Raw genomic sequence first — 27,776 nt, forward strand, 5'->3', positions numbered from 1 at the left:
TTGACCGAGGGAAAAAGTCGCTGTCGGGGGACCCCTGGCACCCCTCTGGGCAGGAGGGCTGGGCGAAGGGGGAGGCTCGGGCCATTCCTGCGCGGGGAGGAGCCGCTTCCCGCTGGGGAGGAGAGTCCGTGTGTGGGGCGGGAGGGGGTGAGGGAAGCGCCCGTGGGCTCCTCCCCTGGCCTCCGTCCCTTCGCCGCCGCGGTGAGTGCCGGGGAAGGGCCGGGGCGCAGGCGGGCTGGCGGGGGGAGCGCTGGCGGCTTCCAGTGTCTGCTTTCCGAGAAGCAGAGTTTCTGTGGTACCGCGTGAAAAGCTTGCAAGGTGGGAGGGGAATGGCTGCGCCGTTCCCGAGCTGGAAACTTCGGGGCTCCTCGGTGTTTCCTCAGGAGGGTCCCTCCCGCCCGGCGGCCGGCGCTGTCTGACGGGGAGCGGGGAGCGGGGACGGGCAGCAGCGCCCGCAGCTCCGCGGCGTGGGGACGGCGCCTTCGTACGAAACACGGAGCGCTGCCCGGCGTAAATGGTGCTCCACATGCTGGCGAGGATGCGGTGTTCCTGAGGGTTGCTGGGGAAGGGTGGCGAGGTCCCAGGGACGGAGGAGGTGGGAGGGATGCATCGCTCCCCTCCCGCCCTGGCGGCCGCCTGGCTGCCCCGTGAGCGGCCGTGGCGGGGTGCAGTGAGCCTTTTCCTTCCCCGAAAGCCGCAGCGGAGATCCCAAGCCAGGCGCGGAGTCAAGCGGCTCTCGCTTAGGCCCCGGAGCTTTGCCCACCTAACGCGAAAGAAGCTGGAAGAGAAGGAGGCGGGAGCGGTTCGCAGGGCAGGATGGTGTCCCGTGGCCTGGCCGTGATTCCATCAGTTCCGTGATTCCATCAGCTGCAGCTTTCCGTGTAGGATTCACTGCTGGTTGAATGTGAAAATAGTAAATGACAGTAAAATAGCAGTTCCATGTTTATAGACAACAGTAAAGTGCCCCTCCTCCTCTGTCTCTTAACAAAAAAAAAAAAATCCCCCAAGATTTCTCTGGTTGGAGAAAGTTTCTTTGCTTTCTAGTAGTGGCTCCTTATTATTTATTGATCTTTTCCCACCGGGAAGGAGTTACAAGGAAGTCACATAAAGTCTTCCTGACAGGGGCTTCTTAATGCATCCAAACACTATATATAAAGTTATACTTCTATATAGAGGAATCTGCTAAGATATATAGGAACAAAACCTGTGAGGGATGTGAATATTTCTGTCAAAGCCTGTGCCTTTTAAAGAAAAGCTTGTCATTTTACCAGATGGAGGCAGAAATAATCTCTTCTGTGTTCTTTTATATCTGTTGCTCTTCAAATAACTAGGGATGCTTACAAAAGCTTATGATACAGTCAAAAGAGAGGGAGAGAGTGGAAGGAGGAAAAAGCACTGAAAGATGCTGATCTGTGGGACCCCAGAGCAATGCAAGAGCATGGGTTGTAATGGATCTACAGGAACATGATGTTAACAAATGGCTCCCTGGGCATTTATTGACATGTGTAGCATCACTGATGATAGTTAGACATTGTGAAGTGGGGCGTGATGAATATGCTTTAATGCACACAAACAGAATAATTTAAGATCTGCACAGGGAGTCGGTACAAGCTCTACCAATGCACCATTTTTGCTATAATAATAAAAGGCTATTTTTTAGTACCTTTGGGAATACATTGCATGGCTTCTCATCAAACATGCAGACTTTTTGTGTAGCATATGTGCCCACTTGCCTCTGATCTCTGCATGTTTTTACTGTTCTTGAACTAAGTAAAATAGCTGAAGTTCTTTTAAATGTGAGAGCTGCTGTGTGGAAATAGGTGTTTTATTCACTTATTATAGTCAAAGACTGACCGCTGTTGCATGCATGACATAAGATGTGGAAAATCAATCCCTTTTCTGTCTCGCACAATGATAGCAAAAAATTGAATCTATGCTGGCCTGACAGAGTCCAGATTACCAAGCCTACCAAAATTTCCAGTTCTCCTCTTGCTGTAATGACTCTGTAGTGAGTAACTGGCACTGTACAATAGCTTTTCTCAGGAAACAAATCTGACTTGGAGACACAAAGGGCATAGGGCTCCATTTCAGGTGAAATGGAGCATCCTTTTCACACAGCCACCTCTGGAACAGTGATCGTCTTTTGAATGCTACAGACAGAAGGCTGTGCTAGTGGGGACTCTGCTAGCTCTGGGCTGGCACTCAGGTTTGTGTGTTTCACTCTTGTCCTGCCACAGCTGGCTACTAGGTGCTGTGTAAATCCTGAAGATAATCCAGCTGCTGGCTGCAGATAACGAGGTAATAGCAGAGGACTTTATTTCACAGGCAATTTAGAGGAACAGTTCTTGTCAGAATAGCAAGACTGCAGAAGAAGTAGTATTGACTGAATTTTCAGCTCTTCATAAATGTTCTAGATTGGTCTCAAATTAGTTACTTTAAGGGACAGTTGTTAATTAATTTGCTCCTTGGATTGTCTTTACTGTGTCAGTCTGCACAGTCTCCTTTGGAGCAGTCAGCTCAATAAGGACTCAATTCCTTAGCTGACCCAAAAGTAGAAATGTTTTTAGCTGTTCTGTAAGACCCTTCAACTCCTTTATCTACAGCATTTACCTTTGACAAGACCTTGCAATGAATTTTGCAAGACTTTGCAATAAACCAGCGTATTCTTTGCTGCCAGGGGTCTTGCAGCACTGGAAGTGGAACAGGCATCACAGTTTTGTTAGAAGAAAGAGCTAGGAGATCTTGGTAAAAAGAGGATGTGAGCAGGGCAGGGCCAGGGAAAGTAGAAATGTATATATGCTTGCACAATGCTGAGAGTAGAGGGAACTCAAAGGAAACACGAGATAGAAGTGCCAGTGCCTTCGTGCAGAAGGCATCGGCGCCACTGCAGCTTATTGACATGGATTGTACAAAACCTTGCTGGAAGTACTGATGCTTTTACTGTACCTCTTAGTATGACAAATTTCATTTCCCTTTTTCATTTCCCTCCTTATTCCTGGCCTGATCCCCATCTTGCTTCCTCTTTTTATTCTCAGTTGCACAGGTTTATGATAGCATTGATTGCCACACTTGCTGTTGCTTCTCGCATTGCTTCCATCCCCACCAGCATTTCATTTGGCCAAGACCCTGTCTTCCATTTCTTCTTGGCTTTTACAGCTGGTGGGTAGGTATTCTGCTCTCGGGTTCTTTTTAATTCCTTCTAGTCTGTTTCCTGCCTTCTTCACCTGATGGACTTTGCTGTCCTCAAAATGGCTAACTGCATTTCCTCTCCAACATCACTGGCAGCCTCTTCAGTAAGTAATTGGGTTTTTTTAGTATTTTCCTCTTAGGAATGAGAAGTCCGTTCTGTTCCCAGATAGGAAGCTTTGCCCCATGAGTCTTTCTCCTGTTGTCTCCCCATACCAGACTTCTGCTTCATTCAGGTATCATCTGTCTGTCTTATCTGTCTCCATTCCTCCTTAGGTGTTCTGCTGTTTCAGCTACTCTGTCAAGCCTGCAAGTCTTTCCCTCTTTCTTGCTCATTTTTCCAAATAGATGTGTTCACAACCTGTTGCTGTTAGAACAGGTGATCTGTTTTGACCGTAACTTGTAAGAGCCTTAAGGTGTCTCTCAGAAAAAGCATTTTATTCACTTTTTCAGAAATGGAAGGCAGTACACTGAGGTGTCTCACATTAATGTGTGTCTCAGTCTTCTCTAACAGAATCCCCATGACTGATGCAACATCAGTCACATGAATTGCAGAGGAATTGAATCCAGCATCTGGAGGGCCCAAGATAAGGCAAAGAACACTGTATGCACTCTAGTAAGGAAGTGCTTTCAATGCCTGTTTATAAGCTGCATAAGCATTTACCTTTAAACATACCCAGATGTGTAACTTAGCATTGTAAAACTGGCAGATCCTTCCACAAGAGACTTAGCAACCTTGTGTTCCCTCACTGAAAAACTCATACTGAAGCACTGTGGAAGCCAGGACTCTTTGCAGAAAGAGAAGTGATGGGCTTGCAGATAAGCTGGAGACCTCCTGTTGTCACACACTGGCCTCATGTTTTTAAAAACAACACCAAAAAAAAAGCCCCAACAACACAAAGAAAGCCCTAGTGAAACAGAATCATATATGTCAAGTTTCTTCATACAGCTGACACACTTTGCTATGAATACATGTAGCAGGAAGTCTTTCTGTTCCAGCACCATTTAAAGTGTTCAGCTCTTCATCTGGTATGGATTTTCTTAGTCTGTGAATGGTGTGAATTTCCATTTTTTTCTTACTAAAAACGACTGATGAAAAGTACTAAGTACTCCAGTACTGGATGGTGTGGGGTTTTGCATTAAATTCCATATTTTCATTGAAAATATCACTGAGTACGTCATCATGCACAGAATTCATATTGCCAGCCCTGCCAATCCCTGCTTGGCATTTTTATTTTTTTCTCCTTTTCTCCCTGATGTTTATCCTCACTTTATATTCCTTTTTGCTTGGTTTCTTGTTTCTCCATTCTCCTGCAGATCACCCTGTGTGAAAGGGAACCTGCTCTGTCCTGCAGCATTTGTATGCACACCCCCTCCAGTAGCAGCCATGGTTTGTACTGACTTGGACGTAGTCAGATGCAGGGCAGACATCTTTGAGACCTTCTGGTCATTCCATATTTTTCATGTTCTGTCCTCCTGCTGTATTTCTTCTTTCTTTTCTTCTGCTCTTTGTAGATGGAACTGAAATAGTGAAGAAAATACTTCTATTTGCTTTGTGCACTTGACAGCATGTTGGTTTGTTCTTACTGTTTTCTGAATATTTGTCTCAGTTCTTATTAAAAAGTAGGAAGAAAGAAAATGCACTAGAATAATGTGGTCCTGGAATAACCAAAGCAAGCAAGGAATGTTGGGTGGATGCAGTAACTTGAAAGAATAGGATTAGTATTTTAATTGCATGTTTTAAGATGATGCTATCTCTTTAACTAAAGCCTACAAAAGTTTAAGGCTAAATTATGTTTTCAACATGCTTGGTCTTCATTCAAGGAATGAGCTTTCTTGAACAAAGAGATGTGCCAGTGTGGCTTCTGGAAAGCTGAGTGACTCAGAAATCAGCCACTTCCTCGGGTGGGTCATCTGAATGGGGTAATGAAAGCTTGATTTGTCTGAGTAGATGCAGTCTCTTACTGGTGTGGTAAGAAGTTCAGATCACTTGGTTACGTTCCGTTTGTTGGAAACAGTTTTGCCATTTTGGGAGTTGGCTGTGACCCAGAACAGTTGTGCTGGGGATTTGCCAGGTTTCAGCCCTTGGAGAGCCCAGTTCTCAATGCAGTTATCTGCATCCATGCAGGGCAGCAACCGTAAGCTGGGACCTACTGGGAAATCTAAGGGGCTAAGCTGGTTTGCCCTGCTGGTTTGAGTGTACATAGTATCACTAAAATGCAATACCATAAACTGTGTCTTTCTCCAGCATCAAGCAGGAGAAGCTTCACTGATGCAGACAGCAGCTTCTGATATAGAAAACCCATAGAAGTGAGATTGTTCCAGTAGCAGGTCACTTAAAATAATCTGTGAGCTGGCAGGGCTCAGTTATAGCTTGACAGGGGAGTGCTGGGAAGCATTTGAAAAAGTTTGCCATCACTGCAAATGTCTTGGGAAATTGTGAGAATTTTGTTGCAGCAGAGTTGGCACATTTACAGACCTGTTGAAGGGTTTTGTCTTTTGGTTTTGTTAATATAACTGTAATCAGAATCTTAGAACGTTCTCCAGATATCCCTTGCCCTGCTGAAACAACAGAATGTTTTAACTGTTACTGGGCGTTGTCAGTCATTTGTGTTGATCGTGCAGATTCTCACTGCCTGTGTAGAGATGATTCAGTTGTGATCTTGGCAAAAAATTATCTTCCTGCATAGGAAATACTATTTGCAAGTTTGTACCTAAGTAGTACCTAAATGAACTTACTGTTGAATTGTAATTACAATATAACTTCATGCCTATGATATGGTGGCTACGTTAACTAAAATTACAAGAAGCCCTGCTTTAGTTATACAATAGAGAGCAGTCTGATCCTGATTCCTCTTGCTTGTAGAGAAAAATAGGAATAAATGGGCATCTAAAAACAGCTTCCAAGAGGTGGTTTGGAGAACAAGGTCATACACTGTGTATATATTTGCAGACAAGGAGAGAGCATTCATACTAAAGGGTATGGTTTCAAAATAACATCCCTACTGGTGCTGGTGAACCTTGTATCCTTAGAAGCTAAACTCTTTTTCCTAGTTTAGCTGAAACTGCCTCAGAGTTCACAAGGCCTTGCTTTCAGGAACAGGTATTATATTTGCAGCACTTCTTACAGTCTTGTTGTAACAACGAAAAAGCAGAGTGAATTGCTACTATAAATTAATTCCTCCTACAAAATTAATTGCTATGAAGTATAATTGTATTCCGTTTATTTCCTTATCCAGATTATGTTTGGACAGATGCCCTGCTTTGTCTACTGAAACATGAAAAACCAATAAAAATATTAAATTGTGCATTAGGAACAGGCAATTAATAAAGCAGATGCCAGTGGTGGTGTTTGAGGCAAGCTAGAGTAAAATACTGGTACAGGAGGGAGACTGCCTGTTGTAGGTATTTTATTTTTCAGAACCTGGTCAAGTAAATGAAAGTACCAAAGGAAGAAATGTTATTAAGAAGTTGGCCTTTCTACTACGCAGACTTTGGGAGTATTCTGTGGTGTCTAATTGAAGGATGTATGTGCACAGAATCAGGTTTAAACTGAGTTTCTGTACAATTACTTTTTGCAGGCTTGGTGATGTGAACGACAGATCTCCTGTTTGCTTGAAGTTAAATCCGAGCTAACCTGTCACTGCAAATGGACAGTTTGTCAAAGATGAAGCTTGGTGGAGCAGCTTCTTGGTGTCTCAACAATGGAAGGCCAACTTTGTGCTAATGTGGACATTTCTGTGAAAAACCCTCCAGGAGCAAGCCCTCAGTCCTTCATTGCTTTGCTGAAGGTTCACCGAGAGCTTCTGGTCGGTAGGATCCGAAACACGCAGTGCTTGATTGATAACTTGATGAAGAATGACTACTTCTCCACTGAGGATGCAGAGATCGTTGTCCAGTTTCCTACTCAAGCAGATAAGGTATAATTGTTTTTTCTCTAGCCAGTGAAGCTTTTGCTTACTTTCAGTTTATCACCAGATTTTAAGGGTTCATCTGACAATTTTACATCTAGTGTATTTTCTAATCTTTGTTGTTTTGGAGTTTTCCCGCCCCGTTCTTCCTGGATGAGTGTCTCTAGCACATCCCTTTCCAGCTAGGCTGGCACTGCTGGTTATGCCTGTTGGCAGCTGTAAGAATTTAGCAGAGTGATAATTGCTGTTCTGTCCCTCCCAGCTGCAGCTTTGTCCTCTGATAAAGAGGTGGCCATATCGTTGTTAGAATATAGCAGGGAAAATCTGCTTTAGGATGCTGTGGGATAGATCATCCTACTTTAGGAGAGATAGAAATGAAATGTTGTTTTAGAAGTCAATGATTGTTTGTTGTCTGTGTGAACACCTTCCTTTATCTTTAAAGGCCTACGTACGTTGTAAATGTTTCTTTGGCAAATTGATGTATCCTGGCGTATTTGGGGTTTTAATTCATCTTTGGATATGAGTAGCAAGAATTATTTCCTTTCATTAGGAGAAAATTACAGTTTTCACAGTTGGTCTTTGCATCTTAGCTTGAAACAGCTGAGGAGATTGTTTCCCAGACCAACCAATCAGGCAGTTTCAGAGCCCTGTCACAGTTAGGGGCAGGCAAACCATAAAAATTCAAAGACCTTGGACTTCACCAACAGTGCAGATTTTCATAAAATAATCATTCTTGCTGGCATGTTGAAATGGTAACACAGTGCTCACACTGTGTGTAGGGTCAAAGCTGAATAAATGCACACTGTATGATTATCTCAATTTCTTATTGTTCAGCATAATATGCATGGTTGTTGTACCAAGGCTGAGGGGGAGGCCATGCATCAGGAGTCTAAGCAGAGACAGAGAGCAGGCCACAGTAGTGTAAGTGAAGTGGACTCTGTGGGAGCTTCTCTGGATGCATAAAACTGCTTTTTAGAGCATACAAATTGTCAGAAAATGCTCCATATGTTTGCTGTGCTGCATGTACATCACCCTGATTTAAGCTCACAAGAGACCACGGTCTCTGGAAACCCTCTGTCTGGTTTAGAACTGCATTCTTCATTCATTTCTAGCGAGGGGATCCTGACATTCAGAATGTGCAGATGACTGCTCTGTCTCGCAGGGGGTTTTGTACTAGCACTGCCTTGTACTGGTGCACAGAGATCACCCTCTGCCCAGGTGACACTTTGTGCTGAACTGCTCCAGCCACTGCCTGGTAGCCATTAGTTTTGGTAATAACTGCAGGCAGAGGGGTCATTGTACAGAGAGCCTGGAGAATTGAGTTGCTGTGTTGGAAAGAAAAGTTGTAGGGTTTTGGCTCAGCATTAAGATCTAGGGAGGGATTCAGCCTATCCTGCTCTGGACCTGGCTGGATCCTGAGGTAAATCCAGATGTGACTAGAGTATTTACAAAACAGAGGGTGAGTTTAGGGCACTGAGCAACCACCTCTATTTTCATTTTAAACAGCACAGGATTTAAAATACGCTGTCTAGCCAAGCTGTGGAAATCCTTTGGGTTCCCTGTTGAGGAGTGGTATTTATCCATTTTGTTTCTGATTAGTGTGATTGAGCTACAAGTTCAGACTTCAACTTGCAGAACCAACTCTCTCGCAGCATTCAAACACAAACAGCACTTGGGTTTTGTGGTGACTCCAATTCAGAGCTGGATTTTGATTTCACCTTTTTGAAGCACCAGTTTTGATTCTGGCCCCCTGCTCCAGTCCAGAAAGCAGTTGACAGGTATTGCTGTGATAAAATGCTGTGATAAAATGCTGTGTATCAATGACCTTTCCTGTGTTTCTTCAGGTTCGCAAAATTCTAGACTTGGTTCAAAGCAAGGGAGAAGAAGTTTCGGAATATTTCGTCTATGTCCTGCAGAAAGTCACTGATGCTTACTACGAGCTTCAGCCTTGGCTGGATGAAATAGGTTATGAGCCTTCAGAGAATATTTGTAGTAAACCTGTGGTAAATACAGATCCAGGTAAGGTCATGCATCCCTTAGAACTGCCCTGCTATGTAGGGAAGCTCCAATCAAGTGACAGGAGAGTAAGAGTTTAGGCAGGCACAGCCAGGGAAAATTAAAAGGCAAAATTAATTAGCCAAATTATAAGGCACACTGTATAACACAAGGGTAATGTTGATAAATTACATCCTGTTTTGTTAAACTCAGGCTCTTTCTGCATTTGGTTGTGGGTATGTAACACAATGGCAGAATCCCCTTATGCCAGCTATTTTCTAGGCCTCTACTACAATTTATTAGCAACACTGTGATGTTTTGGCCATGGACTAGCCAGTATTTCATTATGAGAACAGTAAAGCAATGAGGCAGGTTGCCTAGGGAGGCTGTGCAGTCTCCATGGGGGTTTTCAAGATCCAACTAGACAAAGCCCTGAGTAACCTCACCTGATGTCAGAAATTATCCCGTTCTCAGCAGGAGGTAGGACTAGACCTTCTGAAGTCCCTTCCAACCAGAATTATTGTCATCCTAAATGATGATTTTTAGCAACCCTAAAAAAATCAGAGTTTAAGTATTGCAGAAATTATTTCCTCTGGAGAGGTTTTTCCATACTACATAAATATAAGAATTACTTTGTCCCCATCTGAAGCAAAGTTTCTGTTGAAAACCACAGGCCAACATTCTGCAATAACTGAGATTCTCTTGTGGGATTTTTGTCATCTTAAAAAAATCTTTTGAGATGCCTGGTACTAGATTTCCAAAATGCATGGCCTCTACTTGCAATAATATAAATGACTAAAGAAGTTAGGAAAGAACAACCACCTACCTGATAGAACTGCTGTTAGAATATAAGTTCAGTGAAATCAGTGACCAGCAACTCCAACAAGCCTTTGCAGAGAGTCAAGCAGCCTTTATCAAAGGGTCAGGGGCTTGGCTTTGAGTCTCAGCTGAAGAATAGTAACCCCCTGAACCAATGCAACATCAGTACTGGCTTTCAGGAAGTGGTGGCTCACATGTGACCTTTCTTTAGCACCTGAATTTCCCAAGTGGGCGATGATGGCAGCACAAATGGAAATAATCTGCCAAAGAACCATTTCTGCATTAGAATTACTTTAGTTTGTTACCCGCTCTGAGTTCCCAAAGAGGTGGGTCATTGTATACATAGGTTTTTAAATAATAGTCTCTTTAATAATAGTCCACTGTCCTTTTAGTTAGCAGGTATTGCCAGAAACTCAGACATGAACTGGGACGGGATTCCAAGTTTTTCGTGTTGTACGCTCAGAAGGAGGAGATGCTGCTTGAAGAAATCTACTCCAACAGTATTATGGAGCTGGTCAGTTTTACCAATGAGAGTCTTGGCCAGGTGGGTCAATTAGAAGCCCTTTTTGATGATGCAGCTGGGCTAATTAATGAAGATGGAGAGACCGTCTATGTCTACGGTGATGCAGGAATTGGAAAATCCATCTTACTGCAAAAGATACAAAGCCTTTGGGCCAGGAAGGAATTGGACATAGGGGCCAAGTTTTTCTTCCATTTTCGGTGTAGGATGTTTAGCTGCTTCAAGGAAGACGAAGCCATATGTTTGAAAGACCTGCTCTTCAAATATAATTGCTACCCAGACCAGGACCCCGCAGAAGTGTTCCATCACATCTTGCAGTTCCCTCATACAGTTCTTTTCACTTTTGATGGCTTTGATGAGATCTATTCCAACTTTGATCTCAGCAGCGTACCTGAGGTATGCTCACCCAATGAACCCATCCACCCCCTGGCACTGCTCGTAAGCCTTCTCAGAGGAAAGCTTCTTAAGGGATCCAAGAAAATTCTTACCGCCAGGACAGGAACTGAGATCCAAAAAAACATCATTAGGAAGAAAGTGCTGCTCCGCGGTTTCTCCAGGAACAACCTGAAGGAATACACAGCTATGTTTTTCAAAGATGAGCGGCAGCGAGCACTGGTGTCAAACCAGTTGGAAGCTAACCCGAATCTCTGCAGTTTGTGTTCAGTGCCTTTATTTTGCTGGATTATCTTTAAATGCTTTGAGCACTTCCACTCCATGTTTGACAGCCACGAGCTTCCAGACAGTTCTGTTACATTAACAGATGTATTTTTGCTCATGATTGAAGTCCACCTGAACCGATCTGTGAAAACAAGTTTGCTGAAGAGCAATATCAGGAGCCAAGCAGAGGTGTTCAAATCAAGAAAGGAAAGTCTTCTAGCTTTGGGTAAAATGGCATACAAAGGGATGGAGAACTCTTCCTTCATCTTTGAGCAGGAGGAAGTCTCATCGGCAAACATCTCTGAAGAAGATTTGCAGTTGGGCTTTCTCAGGACAGTTAAAGGTTACAGTGGCTGTGACAGTCAGGCCACTTATGAGTTCTTGCACTTAACCCTTCAGTCTTTTTTCACAGCTTTGTTTTTGGTTATGGAGGAGAAGGTGGGTACCAAGGAGTTACTTGAGTTTTTCAATGAATGTTCTTCCATGGAGACTGCCCAGCCTACTTGCCTTCGTATCCCGTGGTTGAAGAAACAGCTAGCAGGGGAGGATCCCTTCCAAAATAAGGAACACTTTAATTTTACCAACATGTTTCTTTGTGGCCTGCTTTCTGGATCCAGGCAGAAGCTCTTCAGGCATTTAGTTTCGCCTGCGGTCATTAAGAGGAAGAGAAAAACACTCATCACGTACCTTGGGGAGAGCATGAAATCCCGCCTGAAAGGCTACACTCGGTCCAGGCTGAAAAGCTACAATCAGGTGCAGATGCAGCCCAACTTTGTGTGGATGCTGAGGTGCCTGTACGAGATGCAGAGTGAGAAGGTGGGGAGGATGGCAGCCCGCCGCATGCACGCCAACTACATCAAGCTGGCCTACTGCAACGCCTGCTCTGCCGACTGCAGCGCCATTTCCTTTGTGCTGCACCACTTCCAAAAGCACCTGGCTCTGGATTTGGACAACAACAACATCAATGACTATGGAATAAAACAGCTGCAACCTTGTTTCAGCAAGCTTGCAGTGATCAGGTAGGAGTCTCTGTATGTAAGCAGGTCTTTGCGTATTCTTCATTTATTCCACAAACTGGTGGGCTGAAGGAATTGATCTCGCAAGGGGAGAATGATGAGGATTAGTGCTGCTGGCAATTAATGTTTCAGATCTTCTGAAATCTTTGTTCATTTAGTCACAGGAGCAGAGGTAAGCTGTGAATTTGGAAACCAAAATGGAAAGGGTGGAAAGAAGTCCTTAGAAGCACAGGCTGTTTAAACCTGTAGGTTTAGTTAGCTCCATCTCAAATTGTTTTGTCTCAGAAGAGAATTTTTATGAGAGAAGGTGCTTAAGGGAAAAAGGAAACAAAAGGGCATCCTCCATTATCTGAAGATTGCCTGAATCCATCTCTGCCCTTGGTCATATGGGGTAAGGGAGGATCTCCTAATCACAATAACCCTTGATCAGAAGCCGTGAATTTCTTGCTTTTGCTTCCTGTCAAAATGTCTGGCTTTCATAAGACAAAAGCTATCATGTACATCCATGGAAGAATGTAGTTGACACCTTGAGATGTGGTGTTTCCCTGAGGTGCTGTGAAGGGAGGACATGACTTGGTGTGAAAAGAGAGAACTAACTCCACCTCTAACATCACAGGCCAGATTGCCTCACCTCCAGCCCTTTGAGCTTGTGCAATGTAGCTGTATCTTATTTGTGCAAACATTTAGGTGCAGAAAATCAGGAACTTCATATATATCTTCTTTAAAACTCCTTCATCCTCATGAGAATTTTTTTTTTAACAACTGAATTTATTCCTCCTATTTGGCTGTGCCTTGCCTTGTTTTCCTCTAGGAATAAATCAAAACTCTTGGTTTTTTTCCCCAGTTATTTGCAAATTGACTGACCTCCCAGGAGAAAGCAATAAGGAAACTCCTGGGGGAAATGCCTAAGTACGTAAGATAAAACAAAGAAGAAAAGGCCAGCTTTTCATTCTTTGTGCCCATCATGTGATCATGCCATACACAGTGTGACCCTAACACGATCCCCAGCACCAAAACAGTCTTTTAGGTTGCCCTTTTAGGATCCCCTTATGGATCTTCAGACGTTGGAACTTTTATTTCTAATGAGCAATTTCTGCAGGTCAGGAAATATTGTTTCCAAGAGCTGAACTATCCCTTTCAAAGAAGCAGGCTGTCCTGATCTGTAGGATTGGCTGATCTCTCCTGGGTGCATTCCAAAGGGACCAGGTTGCTAACTAGCAAAGGCTAGGGAGGCTGTTGGTGATAAGGGACTCTCAGCAGGAAATCTTTAGCTACTGAGTTTGTGTGCAAACTAAATGTGGTCAAAATGTTTTCATAGGGACAGCTTTACCCAGAAAATGTGATTCATGGCAATTGGAATGCTTCCCTTGAACCTGTCCATAAGGGGAAAAAACTTGAGAAGTTACAAAAAAAAAAAACCCAAAACAACAACAACAAAAGCCCTCCCCCCAAACAGCTGTGAGAAGAAGCATTTTATTCTATGAATGACTGACATTGATTTGTTTCGTGTCTGGCTGGGACAATAAAATTAGAAACATCTAGCACACCCATGGGAGCGCAGTTCTGTTTTCTGGCCAGGGCTTTTCACGACTTTTATTTGGTGAAGCCTGAATGTGTTGTGACTTTCAAGATGCTTGGCTTTCACTGTGTACTCAGAGAGAAGACTGCAAGACTAGTAGTTTGGACAGCTTGCTTTTGCTAGGGTGTTAAACAGACTTTCTTCCTGGAATCACAGTAAGCACAGGAGGAGGGCGAGATGTTTATCTGGAGTCTGACTTCCTACATTTTATTGTTCTCAGTTCTGTGGACAGCTTCCAGAGCATTACCTAGGAGACCTGGGGCTTTCTGATTTTTATCAGTTTTGGAGTGAGCCACATGAATGTGAGCTCACATTTCCCTTAACAGCTTTTAATATGTGGCATAAGGACCTGTTAAAATATCAGAGGAAAATGCATAGGCCTCCAGTCATTTGTTAACTCACAGTTTATGAACATTTCTAATACATATTGATTCAGACTTTTCATTCCCTTCTTTCCAGGCTCAGTGTAAATCAGGTCACAGATCACGGAGTAAGGATCTTGTATGAAGAACTCTCCAAGTACCAAATTGTGTCTTTCTTGGGGTATGTACCCAGCTGGGAGCAAAACACTCAGTAGTGATACTAGAAAATAAAACTCTAATGCTGTCGGTACTGACACAGCAGAGGGGGGTGGAAACTACAGTTTAAGCAAAGCAGCTTTTTGTGTCAGAAATGATTCTGTGGCAGTTCACTGGGACAAGGACCACAGCTTCCTCTCCCATCACACTCCCTCACAGCCTCCTGCTGCAAACCCTTCTGTGGCACAGTGTGGAACACCAATTAACCTGCTTGCTAATTTTTATGCTGAAAGCCTTCTGCTGTGGAAGGGATAGACTGCAAGCAAGAGAGCATGTGTAGTTATAGCTTGCTGTTTTCTCCACTGTAAACTGATTTATTTCAACTATGCAAAGCAGATACAGCTTGGTAGAGACTGCTGTCAGGAACATGCAGTTTCAAGTGTCATGTTCATGATACCAATTTCTTTCAAGAGCTTAATTAGTTCTTAATGAAGCTGAAGCTGGAAGGCACGTTAGCTCTGACTTCCTGCTCTTGGTTAAGTAGCTACATAAAAATGACTTTTTGAAAGGTGAACATGAATACCAAGAATAGCTTTTTTCCTCCAGTGCCCTAATGTAAGTACATCTGCTCAGGTATCTGCTCTTCAGTAATATTTGCAAGGGGATTTTATGACTTTTAAAAGACCAAAAGTACATTATGGTGTTTTGTCTTTTGACTTATCTTCTGGCAATATTATTTCTGTACTAGCGCAGGAATAAAGGGAAGCTTTGTTTGCTTGTGGAGACCATTTATTTTAAAAATTATATAAATATTCATGATTTGCAGTCTGGTCTCCTTATACTTTATATCTAGCCCATCACAATATGAATTATATATCAAAATAGAAATACAAGTGACTGTGAATATGTAGAAAGCTGCACAGAAAAGATGTATGCTGTGTGTGCCTCATAAAACATTCAGGTTGTAAATATTTAGCAGCAGTAATAACCTATTTTTACCAATGTGATTTTTCTTTAAGCTTATACAACAACCAAATCACTGATGTTGGAGCCAAATATGTTGCAAAATTAATTGAAGAGTGTTCAAGCCTGGAATATGTTAAGTATGTTGGATTGTTTTTCCCTTCTACACTAGCCTAATTAAGATTAAGCAACTTGAAAGGGGAGGAAGAGTAGAAGAAAAAAGACAAAAATTGTATTTGAAATAAAATATAATTTAGGTTGCGGTTGTATATTTGTGTTGCAGTAGTCTAGCAGTGGATGGCAGCAGGTGAAACTCTTGAATCCATAGTCTTTTCTGGAATACAGTAGTGAGTTAAAAAAGTTCATGAGACCTGTTCTTTACCTAAATCCAGTCTGAACACCTGAGCAAGGCTTAAGCTGTGCATGGACCTTGCTGCTGCTTCCAGCAGGCAAATTCCCTTGGATTTAGTACCAAGCTTTTTAGTGTCTGATCTTTTATGGGCCACTGGGGTCAGGCTGTGCTGGTGTCATACCTCAACTCTGGAATTCCCCAAATTCACTTGGTGAGTTGTTCCCTTTAATTCCTGGAACTTCCCCAGATAAGAGTGTCTGGCCATGCACGTTGGTTGGACATAAAGGTAGATCATTAACCAATGGTTTAATTGTGACCGTAGCAGAAGCCAGAGGTAACTGCAGCAATGTCAGCTTTTGCAGGGAATGTAGGAACAGGCAGCCAGGGACTCTTGGGTTCTAGTCCTTGTTCTACCAGTGACTTGGTCTGAAACCCCACTCTGGCCATATCCTTCCTACTTGAAATTTTTGCAGAATTTTGAAACCCAGGAGCACTTAGTTTTTTCAGTGCTTTGACAGTGCTTTGCTTATTTAATGCAGCTTTCACAAAAAAAAAGCCTGTTGAAAGATGGTTGCTTTCAGGCTACATAGTAACCCTAGAGATTATTTTGAGATAGAGTGCACATTCATGTGCCCAAAGCCAGCCAAACAAGACAGTTTTATGTAAATATAGTGGCTTGGGAGCTGGGGGGGAGGGTTGGGGGTTTGGTCTGTTCTTTAAATCAATCTATATGCAATTATCTCTCCCTTGAACTCCAGCCATTTGATATCCATGTAGGCCAAAAATAGAAGAGGCCTTGTGTAAAATGCCAGCCAGAGACTGACTGCTGCACTGACCTGTGCCACTGCCTAGAGCCTGTGCTTACAACAGAAAGACTTGAAATTATTGCAGTCTGTGCCTATCAGCTGCAGTCTCTTCTGGAAACACACAGCCAAGAAATATTGTGTTCCCTGTGGCATCATGAAACTCGCTGCATGTAATTCATGAGCTCTGTAGCAATTGCTGGTAGTCTGAATTATATTAAAAACAAGGCCAGGGTCCTTGCCCTGAGGATCAGTTCCTAAAGCTCATTTCTAACATACTGAGCACCAAACCCAAGACTCTGCTGCAATACTTCTGATTTGGAGGGCTGACATGCAAAATATGCAAAAGACAACATAAAATTATGCCTTTTAGTCAAAGGTCAAGTGCCTGCAGTGTTTTTTCACTCTGAGTTAATCTTTGATAACTGCAGGTAACCTGCAGAGTTAATTAGCCTTAAATACTTGTGTGGCTTTCTGAACTGGTGTTCTGATAGCTGCACAGTTGTAAGTGATGCACCTCATCAACTTCTGTACTTTGTGCAGAATAGGAGCAAACAAAATAACGAGCGAAGGAGGGAAGTGCCTTGCCCAGGCCATCCAGAAGAGCAAGACAATGTTTGAAATTGGGTAAGTTCAGTGCTGAAGAGCAGAAGTTAGGGCTTGATCTTGGCCAGGCACCTGTGAATCCCTTAGGATTCCCTTTTTTCATGCTTACCTTCTCTCCTCCTTCTATTCCTTCCCTCCTCAACAACAGCACTAGAACAAACGAATGTAGAGGCATAGCCACATTTTCCATGGAAGAGGAGGGCTGCTTTGTTGTTCTTCAGTTCACACAACGTTTGATTTGGGTTTTGGCATCTGTTTTTTTCTTTTTCACTGTTCTGAAAGAATCTTAAAGGAGAAACAAACAAACAAGAGGACAGTATATAGAGCTAGCCACTTTCTTTAGGGCAGCACAACTCCTCTAGAGATACTTGGCTATTTTTAAGTCTGTGTGGTTTTATGACAATTGGCACTGCATCTAGTTACTGAGGGTCATTGTTACACCTGTCAAACCTTCAGCATCACATGCTGATACAGTTGTGAGCTGCGAGAATAAAAGGGTATTTATTCACACTATCCTTTTCTCTTAGGCCATCCCTAACTGCAAAGTGCTGTTATTGGAGAGAGGTCTGAAGGTACTCCAAACCTTTAGTTCCTGCTCTGTTTCTCAGGAAAGGTGCTAGGTTTGATTTATTTATTTTTCCCCCCCTTCTGGCAAATCCCAGTTTCTCTTTTCACTCTACAGGAGAACACATCTTTTAAAATTTAGTACTTGAATACCTGGATTTAAAACCTCTGCTTGGCCATTGTGAAAATCACAGTAGCCGTGAAACGTGGAAATCAGATTTGTGCAATCAGATTTTTGGCCTTTAATTTTGTTGTTCTACAACATTTCACAAATACAGTGAGCAACCTGCACACTTCCATATAGCTGGGTCTGCTGTGCTGTACTTGCTGTAATTTCAGTGAAGGACTCCTATTTTCTCCTGTGGAGAAAATGATCACTCCAAATGGACTTAGGATAGCTTGGACAGAAATGTTGAAATAGCAAACTGCACTGGCTCTGAAGGACAAGGAAATTCTGGGGAACTTACTGGAAGTCCACATGTTTAGATACCACCGAGCTCAATTGATTTTAAAAGAGCTGCCAACTAATTACCCATAAGCTGAGTGTGGCTCTGAGTCATCAAGCCAGGATCCCTGTAAAAAACCCAACAACGTAGACCTCAGCAGAGGTGTTTTCAAACCTCATAATACAGGGTGAATTTTCAAAATGGTTACTCTGCATAGAAAGGATTTGACCAGGTATTCCTAGTTTCTGATCAAATCTCTCCAGCTTGTACCACGTTACCTTCTCTCACAAAATAACCCTTTGTGTAATCAAGGATTGTTTTGCCTTTGGAAATACTATTTCTTACCAGTGTGCTGCAAGGTGATCCCTAAAGCATTCCTGCTGCAGCAGGCTGTCTCCTAGAGCTGCCTCTGTGCTGTGGCCTGAGGGTGCCGGTGAGTCAGCAGAGGTTACTGGTGCCATGTGCAGGCAGTGGAACATACCTGCCTCACTGGGGAGGGTACCTGCCAGGTTCCTCACAAGCCTGAAAGACTGTGAAGTAATCAGGAAGGAGGGGAGCGGGGAGAAACAGGGAGAATGCATTGCCAAGAGTCAGTAGGGCAGCACAACTGCCACCTCATGTTCTCCTCTCTTCACTAGGATGTGGGGTAATCAAGTTGGAGACGAAGGAGCAAAGGCGTTTGCAGAGGCCCTGAGGAACCACCCCAGGCTAACAAACGTGAGGTAAAACACTGGCAGAGCCAGGCAACTCGGTGCAGTGCTGGCTTTCCCATCCTGCTGTGAAGCAATGACTCTTCCCACCAAGGGCTGGCTTGGAATGCCATCTGGTATTGCAGCCTTTGCTGTGCAGCCAAGAGGTCCCTGCAACAAGTGAGAGGCCTGACTCTGTCAAAAAGCCCTGTGCAGCCTTTAGGCAAGTTAAAAATACCACATGACTGGCATCCTTTCCTCCGTGTGCACCTTCTCCCCTCATGCTGCAGAGAGTTCTGGCATTTGTGAAGGCACGTGGTCAGTGGGTGCCATTTTGATCTGGGAGCACTAGCAGGAGGAGGCACCAGCTGTCACAGAGTCAGGTTCCCAGTGAGCTCAGTATTAACAGCATCTATTGAGAAAGTGCAGCAGCTCTTACCAAAGTACTTCGTAGGCCACAATATGAGGGGCTGGGACATTCTTACATTTGGGCTCATCCTATGCTCCAGTGGAAATACACCACCACACATTCAGTGCTGGTGGGATGTTGTCCTCGCTGGAGTTCAGGGATGGATCTCAAACCAGCCTTCTGGAAGCCATAACACAGGTGAGGTTGGAAGCACAGCAGAAACCAGCGTGTTAAACAGCCCATTCCCTGCTAAGCTTTCAAATGCTGGCTGGGGATTTAAAGATTTAAAGATGTTTTGGAGTCCCTCCACACAGCTGGAGCACTGGGTTCTTGGTGACCCTTTCTATTTGTGTCCCAGTTCCACTGGCCTCCACGGTGAGGGAGCAGGCAAGGCTCCTTAGTTTCCCCACAAGGTGGCACATGGCACTAGTTTCTTCAGAAATACTCTGGGAGTTTGGGGATCTCTGGAGAGTTTATTGCTGCCACTTCAGATCCAGGGATTTCAGAGCCGGTGCCTTGTCCTCTTTTCTGCAAGCGGGTAGTCAAGCTTAAAAATTAAAAGCTGAACAGGTGCAGTGACCTAGATATATTTAAACTTAAAAGCCATCTGAAATAGCCATCTTCCCATAATTGCACAATCCATCCAGATGCATCAGACTTGAAAGAAAACATTTTGAACTTGAATCAGAGCTCAGGGATTCTCAGACAAGAGCAAATATGCTGATGAATGTGTTTGCAGAAATAAAGAGGGGTAACTGTGCTGTGTCTAGCTTGGGTTTGCTGGCACTTGTGCAAGGTGAATCCTCTGCTCTGCAGTGTACTTGCTTTTGGCTTCATTTCTTATCTCCCACTGGCTAATCTTGCTCCATGATTAGAATTCATAGTAAGCACCTGTGGTAGCTTTATGTGAAGACCAGGGGAAGATAATCCCTACTACATCAGTTTACCTTATTTGCCATTTTTAGGCCCAGTCATGATGGACTGAGAACATCCAGTTTAAGCTGAGGCTAGAAGGGATTCATGCCAATACATACTTGTGCTATTGCTCTACTTGGTTGCCCTTTCTACATTTTTTGAGGCCTTGCATTATTTTAAGGGGGGAAATGCTTTTTGAACTCCTAAAGCCCAGAGCATAACTTTGACAGGATGATTTTGCCAATGTCTATTCAAAGAACGAAGGGCAGACTAAGAAATGTTTGTGGTTTGTAATGGAAAGCATTTACAAGCTCGTCTCTCTGTACACAACAGAAGGTGTTGTATTTGGAAGAAGAATTAAGTATTTGGATGCCTGAAGGACTTAAAGGACAAAGTGCCCAGTTCATACAGGGATGACAAACACATGTCAAAACCTGTGTACTGCTAAGCACAACTCTTTGTCCTTGTTAAGAACCTCAACTCTCAAAATTAGTGGGTGCAACTCTGCTGTCTGTCCCAAGAGCACAATTCACTGACAGCAAACCTTGTGGACTGTTTGATAGACCTGCACTCAGGCTGCAGACTATGAACTGCTCTCACTTGTAAAAGTTGTAAGGGCTCAGTGGTTTGTGAAGTATGTGAGCCTTTGAAACACACAAATGCTGAGCTGTACATCTGGGAAGCAGATCATCCAGGATATTTCATTGTATTTAGCAGTGGGAGAGCCAAGTGGTGCTGCTTCTTAGACATTTGTTTCTTTACTTCACAGTCTTGCATTCAATGGCATCACCACAGAGGGAGGCAAAAGTATTGCTGAAGCCATGCAGCACAACAACTCCGTGAGGATATTCTGGTAATTGACAGTGTGGTTCTTTCTCCTCTGCTGCCTTTTCCAAAGCAAAATGCTGGTTTATGTCCTCCAATCCCATTGCCCTTCCTACTCTCCCTCCTCCTTCTCTCCCTGCCCTCATCCCCTATGATTTCCTTATCAGCAAGCTATAAGATATCCCTTTGGAAGAATGTGGGCATGAGTAATGGACCAGCGGCACGTGTTCTTTGGGATACATTCCAGTGACCAGTGTCATGCCTCGCTCTGCCCCTCCATCTTGCTTTCCTCATCTTCTCTCCTTTCCATCATCTGAAGTCAAGTTCTTTGTCCTCAGTTTTTGCACCTCTTCAGTGTTGTCTGTACCTTTTCCCACTACACCTCATTCACCTTTTAGACACTAAAGCATCATGAGAAAGTATCGCTAGAACATTGCTCAGAGAAATAAAGATCTGATACTCTTGTCTCTTTTACCTCCAGGGCTTCTCTTCAATATCTCTTTGTGTCCAGCCTTTACAAATTGCTCAGGGCAGGAACAGCACATCCCCCTTTGGCTGTTTAAAGCTAAGTCACAGGCAAGCAGAAAAAACAGGGGGCTGAAAAACAATGTCAACATCCTAAGTGAACATTTTCTCTCCCACTTAGGTTGACTAAAAATGAGCTGGATGATGAGGCAGCAATGAGTTTTGCAGAGATGCTGAAGGTCAACAAGAAACTGGTGCATTTATGGTGAGTTACATTCCACAGTGGCCCAGGCTCTTTGGCAGTCACTACATTAAAGCTTCACCTTCCAAGTCTATGTAGGTCACAGTAACAGCTTCTGTGCATGGTCTGGATGCAGCTGACTGCTTGTAGACAGTTCTAAGGGGAAGTTAATAAAGCTGCTGTCTAGTATTTGGAACCTGCTTCCATACAGGGAAAAGTTCAAGCTGTTTCTGGTAACTTTCAAACTAATGATTGATTTCATCTCTCCTTGGGGGAACAGTACCGGCCTCAAAATCAAAAGTTTCAAAAAAAATAAAAACCCAAACCCCCAAGCAGACAGCTAGAATAGAATAAGGTTATTACAATTCTTTCTGTTTATCATCATGCTATGAAAGTAACTCTTCAACCAAGAACCTAGGTGACAGACACTTAGATACATGTCACATTTGCCTGATGCTTTCTTTTGGGCTAGCAATAAACTGATGCAAGACACTCATCTCCAAGGCATCAATCCCCAGGAAACCAGGGATTATTTCTAGCAATCACAATAAGACTTTTTACACTTCTAAGAAAACGCAGTGTTGGCTTTTCTAATCCGGAGCTTGCCAATGGATGGGGTTGGGCAGATGTGAGCTGTAAAGAAAATAGCCATCCATTCATCTTAAGTGATCAAGGGAACATCAGACATGGAGTCCCTTTGTATGCGTTACAAAGACTTGGCTGAGCACACTCTAGCACACTCCCTGTATTAAATCTAGTTCCAGCCCCTTAGGAAGCATGCTGGCTGTCATGGGTGCCAAGTACTCCTAGCCTCGTTTGAAAGCAGCAGAAGCTCTGGTGCCCATCACCCTGAAAATGAAAAGACAGTGGGGGAAGTGCTTGATGTCTTTGTGCACAGCTGCAGATATAATTCACCGAGCAGTTTGGGTTGAATTCATAATAAAACTTAGCCCAGCCAAAGCAGGCATAGTAATCGAGATATGTCTCGAGCCATGTCTTTGTCATGGCTCAGTGTTGTCCAAGGGTGTCTGCCAGTGGACAAATTGATATCCTGCTTTGTTGGTTGCACCAGTGGATACCTCCAAAAGGTGGTGACCCATACAGATTGTTGAACTTGAGGCCAAGTTAAAGTCTTCTTCCAGTAGCTGAAAAATTCTACTGGATCCCTTTGTATTTTGATTCATATACCAAGTGCAGAAACTCCTTTAATGGGAATGCCTCCTTCCCTCCCTCCCTCCGAGATTGTTAATACACTCAAATTTTCAGCCTCATCCTGAATCCTGTGGGATTCATGCAACCAGTCACATGGAATAGTGCAGCTATAGGGCTCACCATGGTAGACTGAAAAGTGAATATTGAATTAAGCTAGGCTGATGAGTATTTTTATACTCATGCAGATGAGTGGCCTCTGTTCATCTTTAGCCAGTGGGATGGTCTACAGTGGAAAATAAGAGTTACCTACTGCTTCATCAGTTTCACTGCCTGAGGATCTTATGTGTGTTTTTTTTCCTTCCCTAAGCTCAGATGAGACATAATTTATAGCTGGTAAGTTGGCTTCACTGGGACTTGCACCTGCTCATACCAGAGTCAAAATCAGTGCTTCATTTTTCAAAGATCTTGTTGGTCTGATAAACAAGACTGGAGGATTTGGCAGCTTCTAGATCATAGCTGCTAAAACACTAGGCCTACACAGGGTCTGTACTCAGAATTTTCTGTACATCACTTAAAAATGTCTCACAGTCTTCTTAGTAAGAAAGCAGAGCTGAGAGGCTTGTCTGTCTCAGTCTAAATACCACAATCCCACACCACTAGTGAACATAGCGGAAATTTGTCAGCTGTGTAATTAAAATTGCTCAGTATCTCCAGAATGGAATCACATGCAAGATTAAAAGGAAAAGATTAATACTCTGAGCTCTGTTTCCGAAAGTGCATGTGGGCATTTGACCAATACTGTGTACCATTCTCACAGATAAAATCACAGTCATTTTCTTGTGGCAGACAGCTTTGCTCCTTAATGTCAAGCTGAGCATAGGTTGTGCGTGTGCTGCAAATTAGTTTGCATGTTAGATTGACATTAAATGCTTTTTTTTTTTAGGCTTATCCAGAATCAAATTACAGCCAAAGGGGTGAAGTGTCTCAGCGAAGCTCTCAAGGAGAACACGACTATTCAAGAAATCTGGTAAAGGTTCCTTTCTCAAAGGATCACTTTGTAAACTTCCTTTCCCTTTAAAACCCTACTGGCCTTACTGCTTCCCAGCCTAAAAAATTCAGAGCAAGTTTATATGAGGCAGGGGTTGTAGTTCCAGCTGTGGATTTCAGACAGGTAAAAAGCCACTGCCACTGAAACATTTCCATGTGTGTGTGTGTGTGTGTGTGTTATGAATGTCAGGCAGTTTTCTTGGTTCACATCTGTCTGTACCACTGATTTGCAGAATCAGGGCCTGAATTTATAGACACAGCTTTGCTTGTTGTTTTTATTTTTAAACTTCTGAACATGTTCATGCTTTTCAGGACCTAAATGACAAATAAGCAGGAGATGGTTACCTTTAATCAGAATTACTAGTCTGGTATGCAGCATTTGTGCTTGGATTTTTTGGGCGGTGCTCCAAACATACTGAAAGTGCTAAGCTACAAGGAGATTAACTTTTTGCAGGATTTGTTTGGTTTAGATTAGGTGGGCATCACATAGTCACACGTGTACATTTAAGGCAGAAAGCCAAATACCACATTCCTTCCCTCACCTCAGGGAGCTCAGGAGTCAACTGAGCTGGTTTTAGCACTGCTGCTTTATTATTAAACATGAAATTTATTTTTAAATATATGTATTTGTTTTAGTGAAAGGACACTGAATTCTTGCTTAGAAAGACAATGACTCACTGTCTGACTAGTGTGTTCCCTGGAGATGTGGAAGAGGTACTTTTTCCAAAAGCCACTGTCAGCTTTCGTCTACGGAAGAGGCATCAACTTCCCCTCAGATCATTCTGAATCTTCAGACTGAAATCTGTCTTTTGATTCTGGTCTGAATGTTCAGAGGCATTCATTAACCCAAGTAATTTCATAAATCTGCATGGTTTAATGGATTTCAACATTTCTGAGAGCAGCACTTAACCAGGCTCCTCATTTTCAGGAGTGTAAGTATCAATGTAGATTATCTTTACGTAGCCAGAATTGAAAATTTTGCTATCAGTCATTTCACATTAATAATGCCTGAGTACTTCACAGAATTTTCTTCCCATGTTGTCATGGAAGACGCAAAGTGCTCTGGGGACTTTAAATATCTTTAAACCAGCCCACTGCACAGTAAGAACCTTTGTCAACTCTGTGCTGCTTGCTGAAATGCAAACAGCTGGGTTTCCAATGGCAAGTTCAGTTACTGAAGCTTAGGTGTGTGTTCAGGTTTTATTTCTGAGGGAGAAGCCTTGTTCCTTGGATGTGCAGTGGGAACAGCAGTGCTGTATCTGGCCTAACACCCATTCCCAGTTGAGAAGCATGCAGCCCATGTGACATTGCAAACCTCTGCACCAGAGATGGTGCACGTAGATGATGGGAAACGGTCACTGCCTTACTTTCACTCACATCCCTTTTGTTGTACTCCTCCAGCTTGAATGGGAACCTGATAAGCCAAGAGGAGGCCAAAGCTTTTGAAAATGAAGAGCGGATCATTTGCTTTTGAATGAGGACTTTCCCATTTTGCCAAGTTGGTGTTAACAAAGGCTACTCCTACACTTGGACTGCAGAGTTTATAAAGGCATCAATCTACAGTGCTCGTGGCAGGAGTGTGATACACAATAAGCTGCCTTTTTATGAACACACTGCACTCCCTCAGCTCCATCCCTTACCCTGCCTGTTATTTTTAATCCTTTTGGTGAGTAGGAAGTTGCCTGGGTAAATAATTAATGTTTGTTTGGTGCTTTGAAGATGAAATGCACAGTGTTAACAGACTAAGTTCACTGGCAGGTGTATGCATTTTGATAACTGAGTTTAGATGTATTCTGTACAGTGATGTAAATAATCTCTTAACTTATTTATATACGTAAATAAAGACACACAAGTATACATGTACAAGAAAGGGTGCAAGATGCCCAAACTCCACCAGCTCTGAGTATTACCTGCCTCAGAATTGAAAATAAATATATACACAGCTTTACCAGAAACAGTATCTATAGTAGTTGCTTGGTGTGCGTGTTTTGAACAGGAATTCCTTCTTCCTGCCTAGAAATTAGGTCCCTCTTACTCCACTGACTACAGACAGCATCATAGACACTGCTATTTTTTTGTTGTTGGGGTTTTTTGGTTGGGTAGGAACAGATGCATCAGGCTCAGATTACTTTCAGTAATCTTTTTTTCCCATATCAAAGCAAACCCATTTTCTTTCATGCAACCAGAAGCCCTTACTGCCATCACTGTAAAACCATAACACGAGCAGTAAACCACTTCTGCTTCAGATTTCCAGAGGGCTGCATAGAAACGGCTGCCTCCTGTTTCCACAGTGTTTGTTCTGGGGAGGGGGTCTGGAGAGAAATGTGAACAATTAATTAGCAGGCTGTTCATTGCCTTGGCTCCTGGCCTAGGCTCTGTGCTGGTGGCACTACACCAATATCACGTTGCCCAGCATCAGTGGGGAGAAAGGACGATTGAAAATCAACTGCATCAAGCAGAAATCCCTTCTCCCAGCAACAGGCAGGCACACAGGAGGATTGAGATTGGCCTGGAAAGCTTTTAGTCTATGCTTGAATCAGTGGACAGAGCAAGGCAAGGGGCAGTAGTAATAACAAGGACCAGCAAGAAAACATTATCCTCCCCCAAATGATTATTATTTGGGAGTGCAACCTTAGAGGCTTTAAAAGAAACTAGTTAGCAAAGGAGTGGGGTATTTGATTACTTTTTGTGGGAGCTTTATAAACTCAAACTCTACCCCACAGTGTAGAGTTTATAAACCTAAAATGGAAAAGTGTGAGCTATCTTCCTTCTCCCATGTTATCATCCCCCTCCCCAAACTCTGAGAAACAATTCTCCAGTTGCTGACTAACCCACAAAATCTTGGTAGGTTGGAAGAAGAGTCTCCAGTTAAAAGGCCAGACCAATGAACCCTCACCTCCCCATCTCCCAAATCTGCCCCATGAAGCAAAGAAAGTACTTGCTTTGTAGGTCAGAGCTTCTCCATTTCCTGTGTGGTAGCAAACCTTTCCCAACCCTCAATTCTCCCTTCAGCTCCCTAAGACATTTTCAAATACTCACTGGGTTTCTCACAAAACATGCAGTTATAAAGAAAAAAAGGGGAAGAAAACCAACTTAGTTATTTTTCAGTAGCTTTTCCTCCATGCCTGTGGTATCAACACTGATTTTTCACAGGGAGACAGATGAGGTTTTTCAACCATGCCAGAGGGAACTCAGCTAGCCTGAATGATTTCTGCACCTGAGCCATTTGTTTACTGAAGCAAAAGAGTACACAGTTACAGATGAGCTGGATTTCAATTGCCAAAACATCTGCCAAAGCAAAGCCTTTAAAGACTTCTCAATGACTTTAACAAATCAGAGACTCATGCACCTTGTCAAAGAGTGTTTTGCCATCCTACTCTGATGGAAGGGAGAAGATACTGGTGCAAGGAACGGCCTTCACCAGAGGTGTAATTTGCCTGTGTTTGAGGAAGTGTGCTCCTACTTTGCTCTAATCACCTAATTCTAATCAGAATTATTTGCTCATTTACCAGGTAGCAAATGCATTGAAAACTACAGTTCCTGTCTTTGTTTCACTAATTGACTAAAATAGCTTCCCTCAAACTTTCCAGTGTGGTCACATCTGCCCCTTTTTTGGGCTAGAGCAGCCTTTGGCATTTTTTGTGGTGAGAAGCTCAGCCCTTCTTGCAAATTTTGTTCCATACCTGGCTGTCACAAGCTGGGCATCCAGGGGGTGTTTTCAGGGCCAGCAGCATTTACAGGGCTGCAGCAGCTAAATGCAGCCTCAGGATAAGGGGTGGCAGGATCAAGCCCAGCTCCATGTAGGACCGAGTTTGGCACTGAACAAGATTATAGTGCCAGAGACAGAGTAAGTCACAGCCACTCCTTCCAGAGGTGATTTTGGGCAGCAAACGTTTGTTTGAACTGAGCTGAAGGTCTGAGCACAGCTCACTGTGGGTTTAACAAAACCAAGGGGTTTCATAGCATCCTGCTCCCAGCTCACCTAGAGCAGGGGGTGTGCTTCACAGGGCACATCCCAGCTCTGGGAGTCAGGCTGGGCAAACTGGTTGCTGCTCTGGGAGCAGCCGGACATCCCTTGTTTATCTGTACAGCATTTCT

General features: G+C 43.4%; 1 protein-coding gene across 14 annotated transcripts; it reads left to right on the forward strand.

Annotated features, from left to right (window-relative positions):
* The first annotated feature begins 139 nt into the window (after positions 1-139).
* Positions 140-25,537, forward strand: NOD1 (nucleotide binding oligomerization domain containing 1). Of its 14 annotated transcripts, none has more exons than XR_005255923.1 (13): positions 209-3,293; positions 6,768-7,106; positions 8,942-9,116; positions 10,304-12,107; positions 14,143-14,226; positions 15,221-15,304; positions 16,863-16,946; positions 18,574-18,657; positions 20,718-20,801; positions 21,255-21,503; positions 22,877-23,024; positions 23,575-23,658; positions 25,080-25,137. XR_005255923.1 is itself a non-coding variant. In XM_038128947.1 (13 exons), exons 3-13 carry the CDS (start codon positions 6,891-6,893, stop codon positions 25,150-25,152), a joined length of 2,856 nt encoding a protein of 951 aa, XP_037984875.1. In that variant the 5' UTR covers positions 209-484; positions 695-3,293; positions 6,768-6,890; the 3' UTR covers positions 25,153-25,537. The 14 variants fall into 14 exon arrangements, 10 of the variants coding, with proteins under 10 accessions (XP_037984877.1, XP_037984875.1, XP_037984873.1 ...); XR_005255921.1 differs by having other exon boundaries at positions 21,420-21,503; XM_038128947.1 differs by lacking the exon at positions 22,877-23,024 and having other exon boundaries at positions 209-484; positions 695-3,293; positions 21,420-21,503; positions 25,080-25,537.
* The last annotated feature ends 2,239 nt before the right edge of the window (positions 25,538-27,776 follow it).

The sequence above is a fragment of the Motacilla alba genome, chromosome 2 (assembly GCF_015832195.1).
Source record: "Motacilla alba alba isolate MOTALB_02 chromosome 2, Motacilla_alba_V1.0_pri, whole genome shotgun sequence".
NCBI lineage: Eukaryota > Metazoa > Chordata > Aves > Passeriformes > Motacillidae > Motacilla > Motacilla alba.

Bases quoted from the DNA above. Each gene is read 5' to 3' on its own strand.
- NOD1 (XM_038128949.1), top strand. From the start codon at position 6,891: ATGGAAGGCCAACTTTGTGCTAATGTGGACATTTCTGTGAAAAACCCT. The intron at 12,108-14,142 runs GTAGGAGTCTCT...CCTTCTTTCCAG, and splicing joins AGCAAGCTTGCAGTGATCAG to GCTCAGTGTAAATCAGGTCA. The intron at 14,227-15,220 runs GTATGTACCCAG...TTTTTCTTTAAG, and splicing joins CAAATTGTGTCTTTCTTGGG to CTTATACAACAACCAAATCA.